At 37.6% G+C, this 19,073-nt stretch overlaps 1 protein-coding gene across 4 annotated transcripts in view; it reads right to left on the bottom strand.

Annotated features, from left to right (window-relative positions):
- LOC120635238 (LIM domain-binding protein 2) overlaps nt 1-19,073 on the bottom strand; it is a 67,264-nt gene that overhangs the window by 7,270 nt on the left and 40,921 nt on the right. For 2 of the 4 annotated variants that reach the window (XM_039906192.1, XM_039906193.1), the window contains exons 3-7: nt 7,459-7,534; nt 5,809-5,911; nt 4,045-4,217; nt 2,413-2,613; nt 1,349-1,472 (exon numbers count right to left, since the gene is read on the bottom strand). In XM_039906192.1, coding sequence (XP_039762126.1) covers nt 1,349-1,472; nt 2,413-2,613; nt 4,045-4,217; nt 5,809-5,911; nt 7,459-7,534 — 677 coding nt within the window. Of the gene's footprint in view, nt 1-1,348; nt 1,473-2,412; nt 2,614-4,044; nt 4,218-5,808; nt 5,912-7,458; nt 7,535-9,643; nt 11,043-19,073 lie in introns of those variants that run through there. The other 2 variants (XM_039906194.1, XM_039906195.1) reach the window with 2 other exon arrangements.

The raw sequence follows: 19,073 nt of genomic DNA, 5'->3' as shown, positions 1-19,073 counted from the left end.
ATTTCTCGCTGACTCTTCTCTGGAGGATCTTCTTTAAGAACCGGCGTTAAGAGTCACTACATACAGACATGCTTGACGTTTAAAAAGTGCTTAAAAAGGTAGGCCCACTTGAAATAAATGAATTTTGAACTTAATGTAATTTTTGTACGTGGCAATACGTCAAGCGCGCTACTGACTGAGGCAAGCGCCATGTGGCTCGGCTGCTGCAACGTGCGGGCGAGGCAGGGCGTGCGCTTGCCTCGGGCAAAGCGCGTCCGCGCTGGCCGAGCTGCCGCACGAAGCATGCGCCTCGCGAGGCCGCGTGCTTGGTGTGGACCCGGCTAGTGGAAAAGATATTATAATGGTGCCAATTCCTTTGTACTTCAGTAACTTGTTTTTTTTATATATTTTCTGTATTATAATGGCGGTAATAAAATTTTTGTAAAGATCTTTGCAGATACCTTGCGTTGATTTGCAATTTGTTAATTATTACACAGCACATTTTCATCTGTATAAATATTTAAAAAAAAATCTTCTATAAAATTTGTTTTGTTATTTTCACTGATGGCTCGATATGCATTATGACTAAACTTAGCTCATGGGATTTACCTACCAAATTCATTAATTAAAAAAAAAAAAAGGAGTAAAAGGTAATTTAAGAAACTCCCTAAAGCGTATCTATTACTCATTCTAACTGAAATTCATTTTATTGTAACCAAATATCACTCAATAAATTTTCTCATCTTTCCTACCTTGTCTATTTAATGTAAGAAATATCCTATATGGATTAAGAAGGACGCAGCGAGGCGGCGATATGTACCACTCATTCATTTATTTTAACGATATATCTATAATTTTTCGTATCTCTCCTACCATACATCTTAATCCTTAGTACAAGATTTGTTCGCTCGCAATCGAGTTCGCATATCAAACTATGTAACGTCAAAGTACAATGAACCTAATGCTACTTGTTTTAGAGTCACGAATCTGGTACTTCCAACTCTGATTTTTGTTTTTTCAAACGTTCTGTCAAAAGACCGAGCTTTAATAAAATTGTATTCGAATGAAATATTTTGTTCTTTTAAGATGAATACTATCTTCATTAAAAAATTTAATTTTAATTTAATATTATTTACTAATCTGCCACAGTATTGTATCAATTATTTACATAATAACTGTTAATAATTTTCAGTTTAATACTTATTTTAATTTTTTGTTTTGATCAGAGAGTAGACAAAATTTGTAATTTTGGTACAATAACTTGCTGGCGTGTCTTAAGAAAGTAAAAAAAAAAACTTGATGACGACCACTCGATTGTGATCGAGCTAATCATGTACTAAGGCTGTAGGATTAGAAGGAGATGTCTCACCGGGCGGCGCTACCATCCGTTGCCACTTCTGGAAGAGCGTCGTCTTGAGACAATCCCGCGGCGAGAGCGCGTACGCCTTATGCCGCGACATTAGCTCCTGCATTGGTTCTAGTATCACGCACAACTGGAATACAGAAAAAACTATAATTATTACTGGTGATCCGACAACGTAGTGCAATGTCATTATCTTTTCATCATCACAATGTATTGCTCGCGGTCTTCGTCCACTTTTATTATGGTTTCATACAAATTTGGGATAAAAAATAGCCTATGTTACTGTCAGTTCTTTCAAATAACTCCATGCCAAAAAATACCTTAAGAGCTGAGTTATTGATACCTTGCTGTTTTACGTTCTTGTTTGATTGGAGCATGCTTGTGTGAGCAGATATACCAGGCTGGGTATGCACTCCCAGTGTTCTCCATCTTTAGGTACCAGGCACTCATAAGAGAGAGTGAGTTACCTTAAAATAGATGAGCGTGGAAAATTTGTGATCTCCTGTCGTGTCTTGGCTAGCTGGTCCAGGGTGAATACATCGCTTTTCAAGCTATAGGCTCCGGGAGGGCTCGGTCCGTAGATACCAGACAATAATAAGAGAGAAGTTAGTTACCCTTAAATAGTTGATCATTGTTTTAATAATACCTAGATGTTTCACGTTCTTGTTTGGTTGAAGTCTGCGTGTTCGAGCGTATATACCGCCGGGCTGGCATAAACTACCAGTGCACTCTATTTGTAGCTACCAGGCATTCATAAGAGAAAGTGAGTTACCCTAAAATAGATGAGCCTTGTCGTGTGATGTTCTTGGCTAGCTGGTCCAGGGCGGTTTGGTTGTTGGATACCCCACTTTTCAAGCTAAGCTTGATCCGTAGCTACCAGGCAATCATAAGAGAGAAGTCATTTACACTTAAATAGTTAATCGTTGGAGTTTGTGATACCTTGCTATTTCACATTCATTAATAAATCGTTTGAGGCTGCGGATTCGGGCGGATATACCGCCAGCCTGTGTATGAATTCCAAGTGCACTCTATGTGTAGCTACCAGGCAATCATAAGAGGGAGTGATTTACCCTTAAATAGTTGAGCGTTGAGTTTGTGATCCCTTGTCGTGTGATGTTCTTGGCTAGCTGGTCCAGGGCAGCGTGGTCGGGCGGATGCACCGCCTGCCTGGGTATGAGCTCCCGGTGCGCCCGGACCGCCATATGCCAAGACTTGATGCGCATTAGGTCGTCGAATGTGAACTCTAGGATTAGACGACCCTCTGTGCATACCTGAAAATGAAAATTAATACATTAAATATTTATTTCATATATGCACAATTTATTTATTTGTTAGCTTTTCAAGGGAAACAAACAGAATTATTACAAATAATAGTAATGTCGTATTTTTTATCACAAAAACAAATAAAGTTTCCACAACTTAGTTAAACATAAACAATAACATTAACCACAACTGCTCAGGAATTAAGTACCAAGCGAAAATTATATAAATGAAAACAAAAAAAATATCGTGTAATAAGTTAAGTTTCTTTAATACTTATTTTGCCATAATTATGCGAAAAGTGCCAATTATGACGTGAAAAATGTATTGTAATGTATTTGCTGTTTAAAGCATTGCACGCACGAGATAAAAAGTTATTTGCCGAATACCTTGTCTTCCATCTAGCCCACGCAAAGGGAGGTTTACGTCTTGCATTTAACCTATATGCAAAATCGATATTACTTAGAACAATCCCCATAATAAAAAGTAGTTTCTTATAGATATTTCTTGCACTTTAACAACCTATTAAAAAATATAAACCACTTTACAGTATATTTTAAATGCGAAAGTGTTTGTTTGCCCTTTCTTAACGCCCTAACCAAGCAACCAATCAGTTTGTTGGTTTGTCCTTCCGTAACTAAGCACTCAATAAACATATTTTTTTGCAAAGATAAATTTTATGCGTAGAGTTCTACAAGTACCGGGCAGTTATAATAAAGGAGGAGTTTACTATATAAAACATAGGTTTCCAGTGATGCGTTACCATAGTACAGTGATCACTGCGTGATGCTCATGCCTAATATAATAATGGGGTTTCTATTATTATTACTATAGGATAGTTCTATTATTTCAAGCTACCAAGTACCAAGCAGTTATAATAAAAAAGAAGCTTACTTCAGCGAACAGGTTTCCTTTGGTGTGTTTGATATAGTGCAATGTTATTAGTTATTGCCCATTGGAATGTTAAACTTGTATTGAGAAATATGAATTTAACTTGTGTCTTATGTCTCAAAACTTGACAGTTCTTGTACGAAGAATTATCAATTAGACGTCACTAAAGGTAAAGGGTATAGGGTCAGTAAATATAGAAAACAAAACTGTCATTTTAAAATTATAAAAGGTGAGCTCTATTGCTTATATCTACCAAGTACCAGGCAGTTATAATAAAGTAGGAGCTTACTTTAGTGAACAATTATGTTTCCTGTGGTGTCTTTGATTTGGAATGTTGAACTTTTATTGCGAAATAAGATTTTAACTTGTGTCTTACGTCTCAAAACTTGACAGTTCTCGTACGAAGAATTATCAATTTGACGTCACTAAAGGTAAAGGGTATAGGGTCAGTTAATATAGAAATTAAAACTCTCATTTTATTATTATATTAGGTGAGTTCTATTACTTATATCTACTAAGTACCAGGCAGTTATAACAAAGGAGGAGCTTACTTTAGTGAACATAGGTTTCCCGTGGTGCGTGACCATAGTGCAGTGGTCACAGTCGAGCGTGATGCTCGTGTTGTGAAACGACTCCTTAGGTTGCCGCATTGTGTAATAAAGCTCGGAGACACCGCCTTCGTATATACTGCGGAAGTACCGCGGTATTAGCGTCCTTCCTATTGCTGAAAGAGATAGAAGATACAAATTAAGATTAAGAGGAAATGTTTATATAAAAAATACACAAGATAAAAAAATAACTACTTAGGATGCAAATGAAGGCAGAAACAAAGAAAATACATTTATTCATGTTAAGTGTTACAAGCAGAACATTAACAGAGAAAGGCAAAGGTGGCTGACTGACTGATCTACCAACGCACAGCTCTAACCACTTGACGGATCGGGCTGAAATTTTGCACACAGATAGTTATTACAACGTAGGCATCTGCTACGAAAGGATTTTTGAAAATTCCAACCCTAAGAGGGTTAAATGGGGGGTGTAAGTTTGTATTAAATGCTTCATTCATTCAATGCAGTTAACTTACTAAAGAAATACTCGTTTCACAAATTTTAGAAATTCCAATTCCAAAGACATCAAAAATAGGCGATGAAATTATATTATAAAAGTATATAAATGAAAGTTTCTGATTTTTTAAGGAATTGACTTTCATATTTAGACAGCCGATTGGCGCAGTTTGCAGCAACCCTGCTTTCTGCGTCCAAGGCCGTGGGTTCGATTCCCACAACTGGAAAAAGTTTGTGTGATGAGCATGAATGTTTGTCAGTGTCTGGGTGTTTATATGTATACTCTAAGTATTTATGTATATTATTCATAAAAAAAATATTCATCAGTCGTCTTAGGACCCTTAACACAAGCTACGCTTACTTTGGGGCTAGATGGCGGTGTGTGTAGTGGTAGTATATTTATTTATTTATATTTTTCTAATAGCAGCAAGACTTTTTTTTTAAACCTTTGTAGTTAAAATTTACTAAATCAAAAATTCAACTTAACGTGAGGGAAACCGCGGGGAAAAGCTAGTCTTATTATAATATAGTAAAAATGTCTGTGTGTATTACCAGAGAGAAAGGGTGTACAGCTCAGTATTTGCCATGCATTTTAGGTACAAGCATGCCGATTTTCAGCTGAGATTCGAGTGACGTTACGTCAAATTAAATAGATTCAAATAAAAAAAATAATAATAAATATATTAAAAAAAATAATGTAGCAACTAAAAAGTAAATTAATATTTGTAATAAAAAGCTTGAATGTGCTACAACTAGCTTCCAGTCCCGAAAAATATAGTCATAGAAAATCTGTCTGTACCTTGATGTAATGAATACTTCTGTGCAACTCTTTCGAGCGTACAGCCGTTATGTTATGTTGTGTGACTACGTATAAAATAGCAGTAATCGCGGTCTTATTGCTATGATATTTTAAGGAGTTCCGTTGCCTGTCTCCGGAACTAATCATTAGATTACACTACGTAAAATTTAAAAGTGGCCATATCGAAACAAACCCAAATAAAAAGGTTTTCTAAAGTCTAAGTCGAGAAGGCAATCGAGGAGTCGTTTTCGTACACCAAACACTGTATCGACAAAGTTAAATTTACCTGTTATTAATCGTAAATCCCGTAATTCTAACCCTTTTCTAAAACGTATTTAAAAGTTCATCAGTCATCTTAGTATCCATAACACAAGCTACGCTTACTTTGGGGCTAGATAGCGATGTGTGTATTGTCGTATTATATTTAATTATTTATCACACATAATACTCACTGTATCTTTTGGGCCCGTCTTCTAAGCAGAAGGTGAGTGTTAGGGTTGCGTCGTCCTCGAAGAACTCCGTCGCGAACGCATCCCACCACAGGTTGTCAGAGTCCTGGAAACATAAGACACTTACATTTGACACTGTTCGATAGCAAGTATTGTAGATATACAGCCCGATCTCACTTGTCGAGTGGAACCGGATAAGTTTCTTGCTCTAGGATGCTCTAGTCTTGCTCTATGCGACACTGTTTTTGAGTGTTCCGTACCCAAACCTTAAAAACATGGTATCACTAACAATATACATTAAAAGTAGCAAGGGACCCAAAAGTGATCCCTGTGAAACACCCCTTAAGGTAGGAGCCCTGTGACTTCGCCTTCGTTTTATTTACGAAAGTTCCTTTTATCCTTTTATGCTAGATAAAAGGCAAAATTAAGCAAATGTCTAAAGAAATCATTATAGCTTAAATTAAGCAACGTTTTTTTGTTCAGCGGAACCGGAAGCCTTGGTCAGGTCACAAACACCGGCAATGGCATTCTGAGAGAATTTGTAGACATTATAGATGTGATTTGACAAGGTGTATATTAAACTAGCGTTTACCTGCGGTGTTTTACTCAAGCTAAGTTCTATATTATCAGACTTTCTTACAATTTTCGGATGCTATTTCGCTGATTTGGGGAATAAATTTTCAAGAATCTTTTCTTAGGCCAACTTATAACAGCTACTAACTCTATGCCAAATTTTAGTCATTTAAGATGTTTTTGATGATAGATAAAGTTCCTTCTAAACATACAAATTTGTATAAACATTAAATTCGTTTGGGTACAAACGTTACAGAATATCTGAGAATAAGTTTTTACGCATTCAAGAAAAGTAAGTCTGACAAAAAGTCAAAAATTTGTAAGGAATAAAAAAACAACTTATTTTTTTTCGTTTTGCTATAACTGACATACCCATAATATGTCAGTTGTAAGTTGTAATCCATACTACAAATCAGTTTTTACGCAAAACCATACCTAAGTGCTAGATTGCTTAGTCGTCATTGCCGGTAGGTGGTAACTGTTAACTAGCCCCGGCCTAGGCCTTCCAGACCGGACTACAGAAATTATTAATTCCCAAATTGGATAGGGGTATGGAAATCCCACTAATAAGACCACAGAATTCCAAAACCTGCGAGTTCGACTTAATAATATATTAAGGGATATGCTCTTATCCTTGAACAAAAAAACCGCGTGTGTTATGTACACGTGTTAGAAGTTATACTTCTTTGACGTAACAAGATAAAAATCTTTTCAAAAATGTTATGTTTTGCCTTATTCTGCGTTTGTAGAAAAAACTACTCTAACAATAGAAAAAGGTATTTAATATAATGTAAGATTTATTATAACGCATTATCTAGTTAATTCACTATCGGAAAACTAAGTTTCAACATTAAAATTTGAGATTTTTGTATGTACAATTGAATTAATTAAATCACCGGAATGAGCTTGCAGACTTTGCAAACCTTTTATTGAAAAACAAAATTGTTGATTATAGCTAACTTCATAATTTTTCCCTAAAGCGCCAAAAGAAGTATAACTTCAAATATCGAGTTTATCGACCTCGCTTTAGCTCGATGTCACAGAACTAATAAAGAAGAAGAAGTAAGAGAAGATAATCACCTCTGTCCTCTGTTGCAACCGCTTGTTGAGTTCATATACTCTATAGTCTGGTTGCCCGAAGTATGGGGCATGCCTTCTGGAATAAAAGAAATGGGATGGTTTTAGATAGTATATTAATAAAGATATTTTCACATTATTGTTTCTCAATAAGGTATACTGCGTTCCCTTCATTAAGTCAGTCGTTCTAAGTGACTAGTGTGCGATTTTCGACCAATGTTTACTTATGCGATTGTGAATGTGAACAACGATTCATAAGGAGCGCCACCTAGTTATAATACTAGGAAACTGTATTGTCACTAGATGGCGCTCTTTCAATGCCTTATACAACGTGTAAATGAAAACCGAAATAATACTTCGGAGGCTTTACTATAAAGTACCTCACATTATTTACTGACACAGACTATCTGTGAAACCGAAACGCTAATAGATTTTGAATAAACCTTTGCCATAGTTTTTACTGAAAAGAAATCAGATGCAGCCCTAACATCACATGCAAAAGTAAAATCAAGTGACTCTGTCACTTTATTAGGAACGCGTCGCGTAGCGTAGGTGCTATGCACGTGACGGTCTTTTATCTTCAATAGGGTTGTCATAAGTAAACACTTACAATGTTTTGAATTGGTTTATATCCAAATAATATATGTAACAATAAACGGGGGTAAACTTCTCCTATACCATATTTCCGTCCTTTAGAAGGTGGCCACTTTAATTATATCCCTTGTCAGGGGATATAATCGGGGGATATAATTTTTGTCTCGTGCCTGTGCTAGCCCTGCTGGTCCGCATCACTTTCTTTTTCTGTTTGTGTGTAGCTCATTAACCCTAATGATTTTAACAGCGTAACGCGGGCGTCCCTCGGAGTGTTGGTCTGCTAGGAAGAGTTAGAACCCTAGGGCTCGAAGGAGCGAAGGGATCGTCGGCCTGAGGGCGCCTCGTGTGAGGCCAAATCTCAGCTCAGATGAAGATTGGTGTGAAAGGGTTACGGGCAGTGATTAGTCTGCACGCCTCTGAGCCCACGTCTGCAGGGCTAGCACGGGCCAGTGACAAAATTATATCTCATATAATATAATAACGATACGAACGATATATAATATAATAACGATATAATTAACGTATCCACCTGCTAAAGCACGGGAACATGGAATAGAAAAAGTTTACCCCCGTTTATAATTATATTATTAAGGTATTATTTCCACTTGTGCGCCAATGAACTGAGAGTCGATAAAGCAGTGGGAGAAGATGAATTTTTATTCTTTCTCCGGGGAGACAATTGTCTCCTGCCCATGTTAGCCAAGCTGCAAAGACGCTGTGCAGAGGTTGATTGTGTATTCTGATAGGGAGCATTGTCGTAGTAATCTGATCGTCAAGGTCGTGAAGGATCTTTTTAGGCCTCATCTTGTTGAGAGTGGCGCTAAGGTTGGGTGAGTATAAAGAAGCCGCAACTATGAGAGGGTTAGGATGTCGGATAGACTTCTCAAAGTAAATTTTCGAGAGTTTTTTTTTTTGCGGTTTATGCAACCCTGGTACTTTTGTAGAACGTCTTCGTAATTTTTTTTTCTTTTTTAACTTTGGTGATTTATTAATAGAAACAGTATATAAAAAATATTGAGCGATAGTGGGTAGTTTGAGATCTCTATGGAGATCGACGTTAGGCAAGAACCAGGGGCACCCAATAGCGTTGCGCATAATGCTGTTTTGGAGAGTCTGGAATCTCTTATATGCGGAGGGAGCTCGCATGACATGATGCGGCATTATGACGAATTGACAAATTGCGAACCCTGTTTAACATGGGGTAGGGTCTACCGAGGACGAACGCAGGCTTGTTAATGGCTGCGCTAATGTGATCTGCGAAGTTAAGGAGACTGTCAAAAGTTACATCCAAGTATTTGGCTGTGTTTTGTCACGGAATAGGACGGTGAGGTCAATATATAAACTTATTATTATTTATTATGTGTAGTGTGTGTTTGTGTTCTATAATCTTACATCTGTCTAACCTATGTATGAAATTAGGTTGAGTAAGCATACAATTTTGTGCGCCGTCTTTCCCTATTAACTCTTTTGTCTACTATCGTATCGTTATAGTAAAGTGAAAAATTATTAAGAAGTTGCAGTTAATTTTAGACTGTTGTTGAAAGATGACAATTATAAAAGCGGAGTCCGAAGTGTTTGGTGGAACTGAGTTTACCTAAAGTGCGTCTCCGGTATGGGGTGGTACAGCGGCGGCGGCGCGTACTCATGGTATTGCAGCTGGTGGTGTGGTTGGTGCGGATGGTGCGGCGAGAGATGGTGGTACTCGCGGTACTCGCCCTCGCCGCCGAGCGAGCCCAGCGCCACCGGCATGTAGGCCACTTTGTCACCGCGCCATCTTTCTTTTATACACTAGGATTATCTCTGACGAAGAAGTGGACGATCACCTTTACTCGACGAACTAATGGACGCACACCTTTAATTCACGAACTAGTGGACGATCACTTTCAAGTTGACGAACTAGGTAACACGCAAATTGAGACAAGGAACTCCGTGCGGTTTATGCAACCCTGGTACTTTTGTAGAACGTCTTCGTAATTTTTTTTTCTTTTTTAACTTTGGTGATTTATTAATAGAAACAGTATATAAACTTTTTTTAGGTTACTATAATTTATGAATACAGTAGTAAATATATATTTTTTATTTTTTTTAATATTAACACTAAACTTTGGACACTTTGGACACTTTGGTATCACAATATTGCACTTTGCCTAGATAGAAAAAAAAACACATCAGCCTCTCAAATCATTATAGTCAAGTCTTACTTTACGCCACCTTATTTTATACGGTGTACCTCTAAGTCGCACTATAATTTCAATACATACTTTCTTTAACGCCACGCTTATCAAATGCCTGCCTGAAGTTAAAAAATAAAAGGCACAGAATAATTCAACGATGAATCACGCGTACTGTCTAAATGTACAAACCGAAGGCGACTGATAAAAAGTATTTCGAATTTTTCGCGCGGGAAGTGTCGTCTAGCGTAAAAAAACATCCTATATCCCTTATGTACTTAACATTGTTACGGTAAATTGATCTTTATTACCCGAGCATAGAGGCGATAAGCACGTAGATTTGTGTCAGTGAACGCGGAACGGCAACGTCGCGTCAGCTGGCCGCACTAGTAAGCTGCGTTCAGAAAGGTCAACATCAGTTACTATTTTTTTATTCCGGCTATTTTCGTGGCTTGTTTGTTTTTAAAATTCAATATGGACATTATTCCGGACTGTTATAGCGCCACTGTTACGTTCTTAATTTGAAAATTATACGTTCGAATATTTTATCTATTTTAGAAATTCGCCGTTTTCATTCGCACATTTAAACTAGCATTTCACACGTAACCTGAATTATTGAGGTTTGAATAAGTAAATAATGGTTATGTTTATGAATTGTTCGACACAATATACTTTGCTAAGTGCCAAAAACGGCTTCTCTATTAGCGGTACTCATATCATTTTTGCGATTAAATTTTCGTGTTGCGTTTATATATTTACTAGCCGTTGCCCGCGTCCTTCATCCGCGTTTACTGCAGCTTTTTCACAAATCTAGCGTTTTGTATTTCTGGGATAAAAGTAGCCTATGTTACTCTCCGTCGTTTAAACTATGATTCGGTATGCCAAAAAGCAAGTTGATCGATTGCAAAAACACACGTTTGCATTTATTATATTTGTAAGGATAATAATGATAATTTTAACATAATAGGTAATACCAAAATACCAAATAGGTAGTCAGACCATGTACATTTTTAAAACCGCGTCGTCGTTAAAACGTTCTTAAAAAAAATATTCAAAAAATAAATATAGGTACATGTATTAAAGTAATAAAAGGCATTGTTTTCAGTTTTCACCGCGACGGCCTCGGGAGCGCGACGTTGCCACTCCGTGCGCTCGCGCCATACTTTTTACTGTTCCCAGCACATAGAAGCACTCATTACGGGCACGCACACATAGACGCCCATATTGTTATACCGACTAGTGCAAGATGTATATAGGCTGTATATAATGTAAATTCCGAGCTACGGCAACCGTAGGTATGTAGGTGAGCTACGCGGTACACAAATCAAACACTACATCTATAAATAAACTGGCAGATGTGTCCGTGAAATTTCCACGTCTCAATGCCCAGTTTTGGACGATATTACGACTGAGAATATTATTCTCCATAAAACTGTATCTGAATTCTAACTAACTTATGCATTCCTAGTACCAACCTAGTGTTTTCGTAATTCAAAACTCTAATTAAATAGAGTTAGTTCCGTACTTACTTAACTTTGAAATAATCCTAGAACCTTTAAAAAGTATTTATTATATGTATATAAGTATTTAGTATTTATATATAATTTACGGAGATTTAGGAAAAAAATAAAGTTTAGAGATGGTCTTAGTACAGATTGAAAGGGGCTGTAACAAAGGCTAACGTCATTTAGTGACGTAAAAAAATTAATCGATACCTCGCTGACTCGTCACCGAAACGTGCAAAAGGGAATTTTTGGCGCGCAGCAAAAAGTTCCTGTTATTTTAGAGGTGTTTTATTTTCGAGGTCTTGAGATACACATCAAATTATTTTAAAAAATCCGAAAAACGTCATGTCTAGCTTATGAGAACGGCATATTAAAGAAAAAAAAAAACTCTATAATACCTACTCTAGTGGCAATTATTTCATCATTAAGTCTGCAGTGTTTCTTATACGCTGTATATTATAAGTATTTATGTGTATTATATTCATAAAAATATTCAACAGCTATCTACTAACCCAAACATAAGCTACGCTTACTTTGGGGCTAGATGGCGATGTGTGTATTTGTCGTAGTATATTTATTTAATTTTTTTGTTATACTAAATATTTTTTTGATTAGAAAACAGCGTCACGGCTATTTTCACGTTATTTTTTTAAAATTTAACACTGGCAATAATTTAAAAAATATGTAAATTCGTCAGATTGGACACTAACATATATTTTATAAACAACAGTTTTATAAACAACGAAATTCCGGTATAATACGAAGAAAGTAATTTGTCACAAGTTATTCGTTTTAAAACAACACTTAATCAATTTCATTCAATCAATCAATTTTAAAAAAGGTACAACATATCCAAATTCCACAAATTGTATCAGATAAAACCCGTTGAAAAAAATAAAGAGTTCAAAGCAATTTTCTCGGCACGATGATTTGTTTAAAAATTCACACTCTCTCTCTCATTTCTCAGTAAAAATCACACAGATTCATAGAAATTTTCTGGACGTTCTTCACTAGCACTCGAAGGATACGCGCTTCTCTGTACACAGCACGATTAAAACAGAACTTGTTGCTGGATGACGTACAAAAAGGCAGAACATCGGGACGGAAGTCGCATTGTTCGCGGGATCCAAGGATAGCGGTTATCTCACAGATCTAATATACCGATGAATAGCAGAGAGGGAACTGATAACAAATAAGCTAGCTGAGCCACTCGCGAAAAAACGGGTGTGTTGGAGAGCCGTCACTCCACGAATGTGTGTCACAACGAAAGTCAATGACTTGTGCCGTAAACAGCGAAACACACGTGCGGGAAAACTCCCGACTGTCGCGGAAAGCGCCGCCGGCTAATGCTGTATCTTACTCGGCAACTGTCAATTGCCCATACAAAACTGTAGTGCCAACTGCTCTAACCTTATGAAGACCTAGTATAAATATAAGTTATTCAAAACTGCGTGCTTAATTTTTAAGGAAATCCTGAACAAAAACGTCTTTAAAAACAAAAGTATTTGTTCAGTCAATATTTTTAGAAATACAAATTGCGTATTTTGGCCAATAGTGGTATGCTGGTAAATGGTGACAGTCAATCAGAAAGTATTGTCAATTAATAGCGACAATGTGATGCTTCCCAATTAGCTAACTCTGATTTTCTATTGGCTACAATGCACAGTTTAAGCTAGATTCCCGTGAAATCAGCCAATGACAACATCTTCATCATCATCTTTTAACATAACAGTGGGTTAGGCATCTACATTAACGTTTTCAACAGATCTGCCATCTCCATACAAAATTCATGACGCCACTATGTTTTGTAAAACGATGAAGAACGGAACGCTAAATGTACAACAGCATGTCGCAAGATTATCGCGATTGTCGTCAAACACAACTTAAAAGTTACTCAAAGCACACCCGAAAAACTTGGCACAAAAATAAATCTTAAAATGACCGCAATAGGATTACAATTCGCGTGCGCGACGTGCGACCGCGACGGCGGTGCAACGGGGAATGCGTAGATAACCGCGTAATCGATTCTATCGAAAAGTTGCAATGCTAACGGTAAATAAATAATCGATTCCGAAATTCGTGTGCAGTAGAGAGCGCCGCGCCACCCGGCCACGTATAACACTGCACCTATGTAATCGAGTACATAGGAGAAGTGTGCCGCTGTGACGGACGAGTGACGAGCTGTCAGCCGCTCGGGGAACATCGGTCGCCGTCGGGTTTGTTAGTCTCGCGCCGCATTCTGTGGAAACGTGACCGACTTTCGAGCATTAGAAACAAATAGATCGATAACACATATTATAATGATAACATAAACGTATAATCTGCGATGATATTATCAGTATTATGATCATTATTTCAAAACTTTCCTTATACAACATTTGATTATGTCAAAAATATAAGATGGCAACCAGACGTAATAAAACAAACCGTTTCAAGCAAAACAAATGTCACCAATCTGTTTTAAGTCATATTTTAGGCACCCGGTTTCACACGCGTGAACTATTATTGGTTGTAGCGTAACCATATATAGTCTACAGCATAACTGATCAGCGAGATCAAACGTACAAATAAACATGACTTTTTTTTTTTGAATATTAGTACTTTTGTACCACTGACTTATAAAACTATATCGACGATTTTAACGATTACAGATTAAGTTGCGACCTTAAACTCTAAATCAGAATATATGTACCAGGCTTGCATGAACTTCAAAGAGTAAGGCGTGTAGTACCAGCGAAACTGGCATTGAAATTTCCGTATAACAACTGAAAAAAACACGTCAAATACGTCACGCTTAACTTTGTAGCGAGGTTATACTCGTACCGAGCCTTTACCGACTAGTGGCGGCGAGTTTAACATGATTAGATTATGTCGCATTGATTAATAGACAAGAGACAACCGGACCAAGGTAGAGCTGTCATCGTTGCTAGTTGCCTGGTAACATGCGTTATGTAAAGTGAATAGAGTAGAGAATCTTTACATAGTATAAAACCAAGTCGCTCTGGCTGTTTGTACGCTTCGTAGACGTTTGGAACAGCAAACCAAATTTAAACGCAATTTTCCGCAATAAATACAGCAACTTAAAAATACCGCCCCGATAAATAGAATTGTCTCAGCCTACAATTGTGCATTTAAAAAAGCTGATTTAGATATTTTTCACAATTCCGCTCTGAGTTATAAGCGCAAAATTAAAATACTGTTTGTTACGTAATCCTCTTTTATTTTTATTTTACTTTAGTTTGTAGTATCTTTTATATATATTTTTTTTTAATTTATCTCTTTAGCTTTAGGTTCTGTATATTGAAGAACGTCTATATTTCATGATGCAGGCAGAGTTAGCCTGTAAGTGGTGTATACAATGTAAAATTCAGAATATTATTGTTATGTTTATAATAATTTTAAAACATTTTTTTTTTTTTAAACAACGACAATACACACACATCGCCATCTAGCCCCAAAGTAGCGTAGCTTGTGTTATGGGTACTGAGATAGCTGATGAATATTTTTTTATGAATATAATACACATAAATACTTATAATATACAGATAAACACCCAGACACTGAAAAACATTCATGTTCATCACACCAACATTGTATATAACGTTGGCTTCCTAAATAAATAAATAAATAAACTTTACATGCACGACCTCCCTGGCGCAACGGTGAGCGCTGTGAATTTAAATAGGAGGTCCCGTGTACGAACCTTGGCAGGGGCAAATTGGGCATTATAAGTTCTGAATTTTCTCCGTACCTCCCTACCGACAAGGACGTGCCGTTTACTACTAGATACGGGTATTTGTTAAGGATTTCCATACCATGATTTCACATAGAAACCTTTGCGTTTCATTTTTGTTTCGGAGTCCAGTTTATGACACTCCAGCATCCTGGGACAGCAAAATAAATAAGCCTACCGAGTTATGTGCCTCTATTTTACCTATTGATTTCAATATTTTTTTTTGTTTTTAAATATTAACACATACAATTGTTTTTTTCTTCATCATCATCGTCATCACCGACTGGGGTCTAGAACCGATTCTAGACCGAAAAAGAACCGATTGAAGTCTACGCTAGACATAGGTCTTTTGTAGCGAGTTCAAAAAACCCCGTTTGCTTCCAGTGGCTCCCAGAGACTCGGTTGATGACGTCTGTCCAACTCTTTGGGGGCGACCAACGCTGCGTTTACTGTGCGGGGTCGCCATTCCAGCAACTTGGAACCCCAACGTCCATCGGTTCTCCGAGCTATGTTCCCCGCCCATTGCCACTTCAGCTTTGCGACTCGCTGAGCTATGTCGGTAACTCTAGTTCTTCTACGGATCTCCTCATTTCTGATTTGATCACGCAGAGATACTCCTAACATAGATCTTTCCATCGCTCGCTGAGTGACTCTGAGCCTTAAATTTTTTCTTAAATTATCTTATTATTTAAACAATCTTTCAATTAATTTTTAGTGTATATACCGTTTAAAATGTTAAACAAAAAAACACATTTGAATTCCGCACATTTTTGAAACATACTTTACACTAAAAAGTAATGAGAAAATTGTTTTCTTATTAAGAAAATTAAGAAAAATTAATAGTTAAAAAATAAAGTAAACTTTTAGTTTAGTTCTTTTTAAAAGTGTGATTTTCAGAAGCGTGATTCCTTCTTTAACTAATATCTTTATTACAGCCAAATTAATCGGTAACCCATTCAATCAAATTCGTTATAAAAATTGACAAAAATCTTATTTTGAATATTAAAAAATGGAATAATCTTTTCAAATATTGACATCGATCCTTAATATATCAACAAAGTTTAAACAAAATCAGTTCGTTTGTAGAGGCTCAAAATGAAGTCCAAAGCAGTCAGTTACAAACATATAAAGCGTGTAAAAAAATAGACTAGTTATGATATTATAGCATTGAGACAGTTCTATGTGTAAATGAAACACTACAAATAACGTCCCTGGCTTTGTCGAGCCGCGCTCGGCGATTCTCTATCGAACTACTGGCGGCAAGTTTAACATGATATGTCACATTGATTAATACACAACCTAGAGAACCAAAACTAACTGTGTATCTGTCAACGTTGCTGGTTTCCTAGTACCTAAAATAAACTGTGCATTCAATATAGTTACTGCGAAAGTGTGTGTTTATTTGTCACGTCTTTAATAATACATTAAATAATAAATAAATATACTACGACAATACACACATCGCCATCTAGCCCCAAAGTAAGCGTAGCTTGTATTATGGGTGCTCAGATGACTAAAATACATAAATACTTATAATACACAAATAAACACCCAGACACTGAAAGACATCACGCAAACATGTTCCATTTGTGGGAATCGAACCCACGGCCATGGACTCAGAAAGCATGGTCGCTGCCCACTGCGCCAGTCGGCCGTCTTTGAGGGTAGTGTGGTCGGTAACCTAGACACCGGGGTCCACCGAGGTCGTTAAAATCTTCTCTTAATCTTGCCTCTCTCAGAGAGATCTCAGCGTCCATCGGTTCTCCGAGCTGGGCCCTTTGTCACTACCTTCGTTGAGCTGTCAGCTTAACATATGTGATTATGTCACATTGATTATTGGCCCTCCAGTCAATCGCAGGCGGTTATACAACCGGATCAGACAGGTGTTTTATTTCGACAATCACAGCACGAATTTACGAAGTGGCAAGTTTGAGATTACCTATTCGATCGAGTCAAAGTTAACAACGATATGTATGGAATTGTAAGGCGCCATCTAGTGACAATAATAAACCAGTATTGTAACTGACTGCCTCGTTGGTATAGTAGTTAGCGTCATCACCACAAACAATTACCGGCCAACTACAGAGCACGGGTCTCCACAATGAGAAGGGGTTAATGCCAGAGTCCACCACGCTGGCCCAGTACTGATTGGTGGACTCCAAACACCTTTAAGAACATTATGTAGAACTCTAAGGCATGCAGGTTTCCTCACGATGTTTTCCTTCACCGTTTCAGCAAGTGATATTTAATTACTTAAAACGCACATTACTTAGAAAAGTTAGAGGTGCGTGCTGGGCTTCGAACTCGGCACCCGAAAGTGAAGTCGAGTTCCAACCCAAAGCGTTATCACTGCGACATTCTTCTTACAAAGACGGTACGGTGGTGCCAGTCCTTAAATGTTAGTTCAGACACGGCGGGAACCGCGCGAATATAGAATCGCATCGAAATCGCGCGGGTCTTATTTATATGAGATATAAGTAATCGTTCAGACATAACCGCACGGTTAGTCAAGCCGCGCGGTTACCGCAACCCAACCGCCAGAAAATAGAATCGCGCTGCTCCCGCGCGTTTCTATTACTATGAAGTCTTTACTTCGCGTTCAGTTACGTTGAGGATACCGCGTCACACCTCGTGAGTTCGCTATGGATCGTTTCGTTTTGTTTATTTATTGATGAAGTTGAGACCTGCAATATGGGGTCTTCAGTGCGAAGATTATAAGAATAAATTTATCGTACATTCTTAAATTGGGATATAACGTAACGAACTGACAATGTAGTAGGTCACTTAATATTGGATGCACCCAATAGGTACCGCATTTTTCATTTTTTTTTTTAAGGAGCAACCACAGTAAACACACTGCTTCGTCGACCTCCATTTTCAAGGTGACGTTATCCCCGCACGAAAATCGCATAATAACTGCCGGTGCCTGAATAGCATCACATTTTTGCGGGTTAAACTTACGCGCGTACCGCGCGTTTACGAATCGCGCGGTTCCCGCATGTCTGAACTAGGGCTAAGCCTCATAGCCTCATACAGTGATGAAACATCTTTGTTCAGAGTCTAGATTCTAACCAAGGAACTTGTGATCCGTTGTAGAACCTGCGACCAACGAGACGGAGATGACATTAACTAACCCTAAATCGTTAAACAGGGATGGACAAACGAACAGTTATGTTAAAACGCTGCTGGCTTGAAACAAAAAAGATAAAAACTCAGCGCGGTTTAGAAAGTTAGTGAAAGCGTCGACTGGACGCTGAACTACTGAAGTTACAAATACGCAAGAGGCGTCGGTTTTTCTCGGAAAAAAAAAAACCAATATTAGTATTCTTTTTTAATTCCACTACAATTAAGATACTGACTGCAATCTTACCTGCTAAGTGATTCTGCAGTCTAACCTATTAGGAGTATAGCCGTTTATACGCGGCATCGTACCATAACGCTAAATCGCTTTGCGGCATGTCTTTCTCAGTAACTAGACAAACTGAACTGAGTTCGTGTTCGACTTTCGTCTATATGTTACCAACGTTTGCTTTCCTATTTCGGGCACATAATGCGGCGGGGGAATGATAGCCTGGAAAAAATTATAGTTACGGGCAACACCGAAGGCAAAAGACC

Source organism: Pararge aegeria, chromosome 26 (genome assembly GCF_905163445.1).
Source record: "Pararge aegeria chromosome 26, ilParAegt1.1, whole genome shotgun sequence".
NCBI lineage: Eukaryota > Metazoa > Arthropoda > Insecta > Lepidoptera > Nymphalidae > Pararge > Pararge aegeria.
This window is presented reverse-complemented; position numbering and strand designations above follow the sequence as displayed.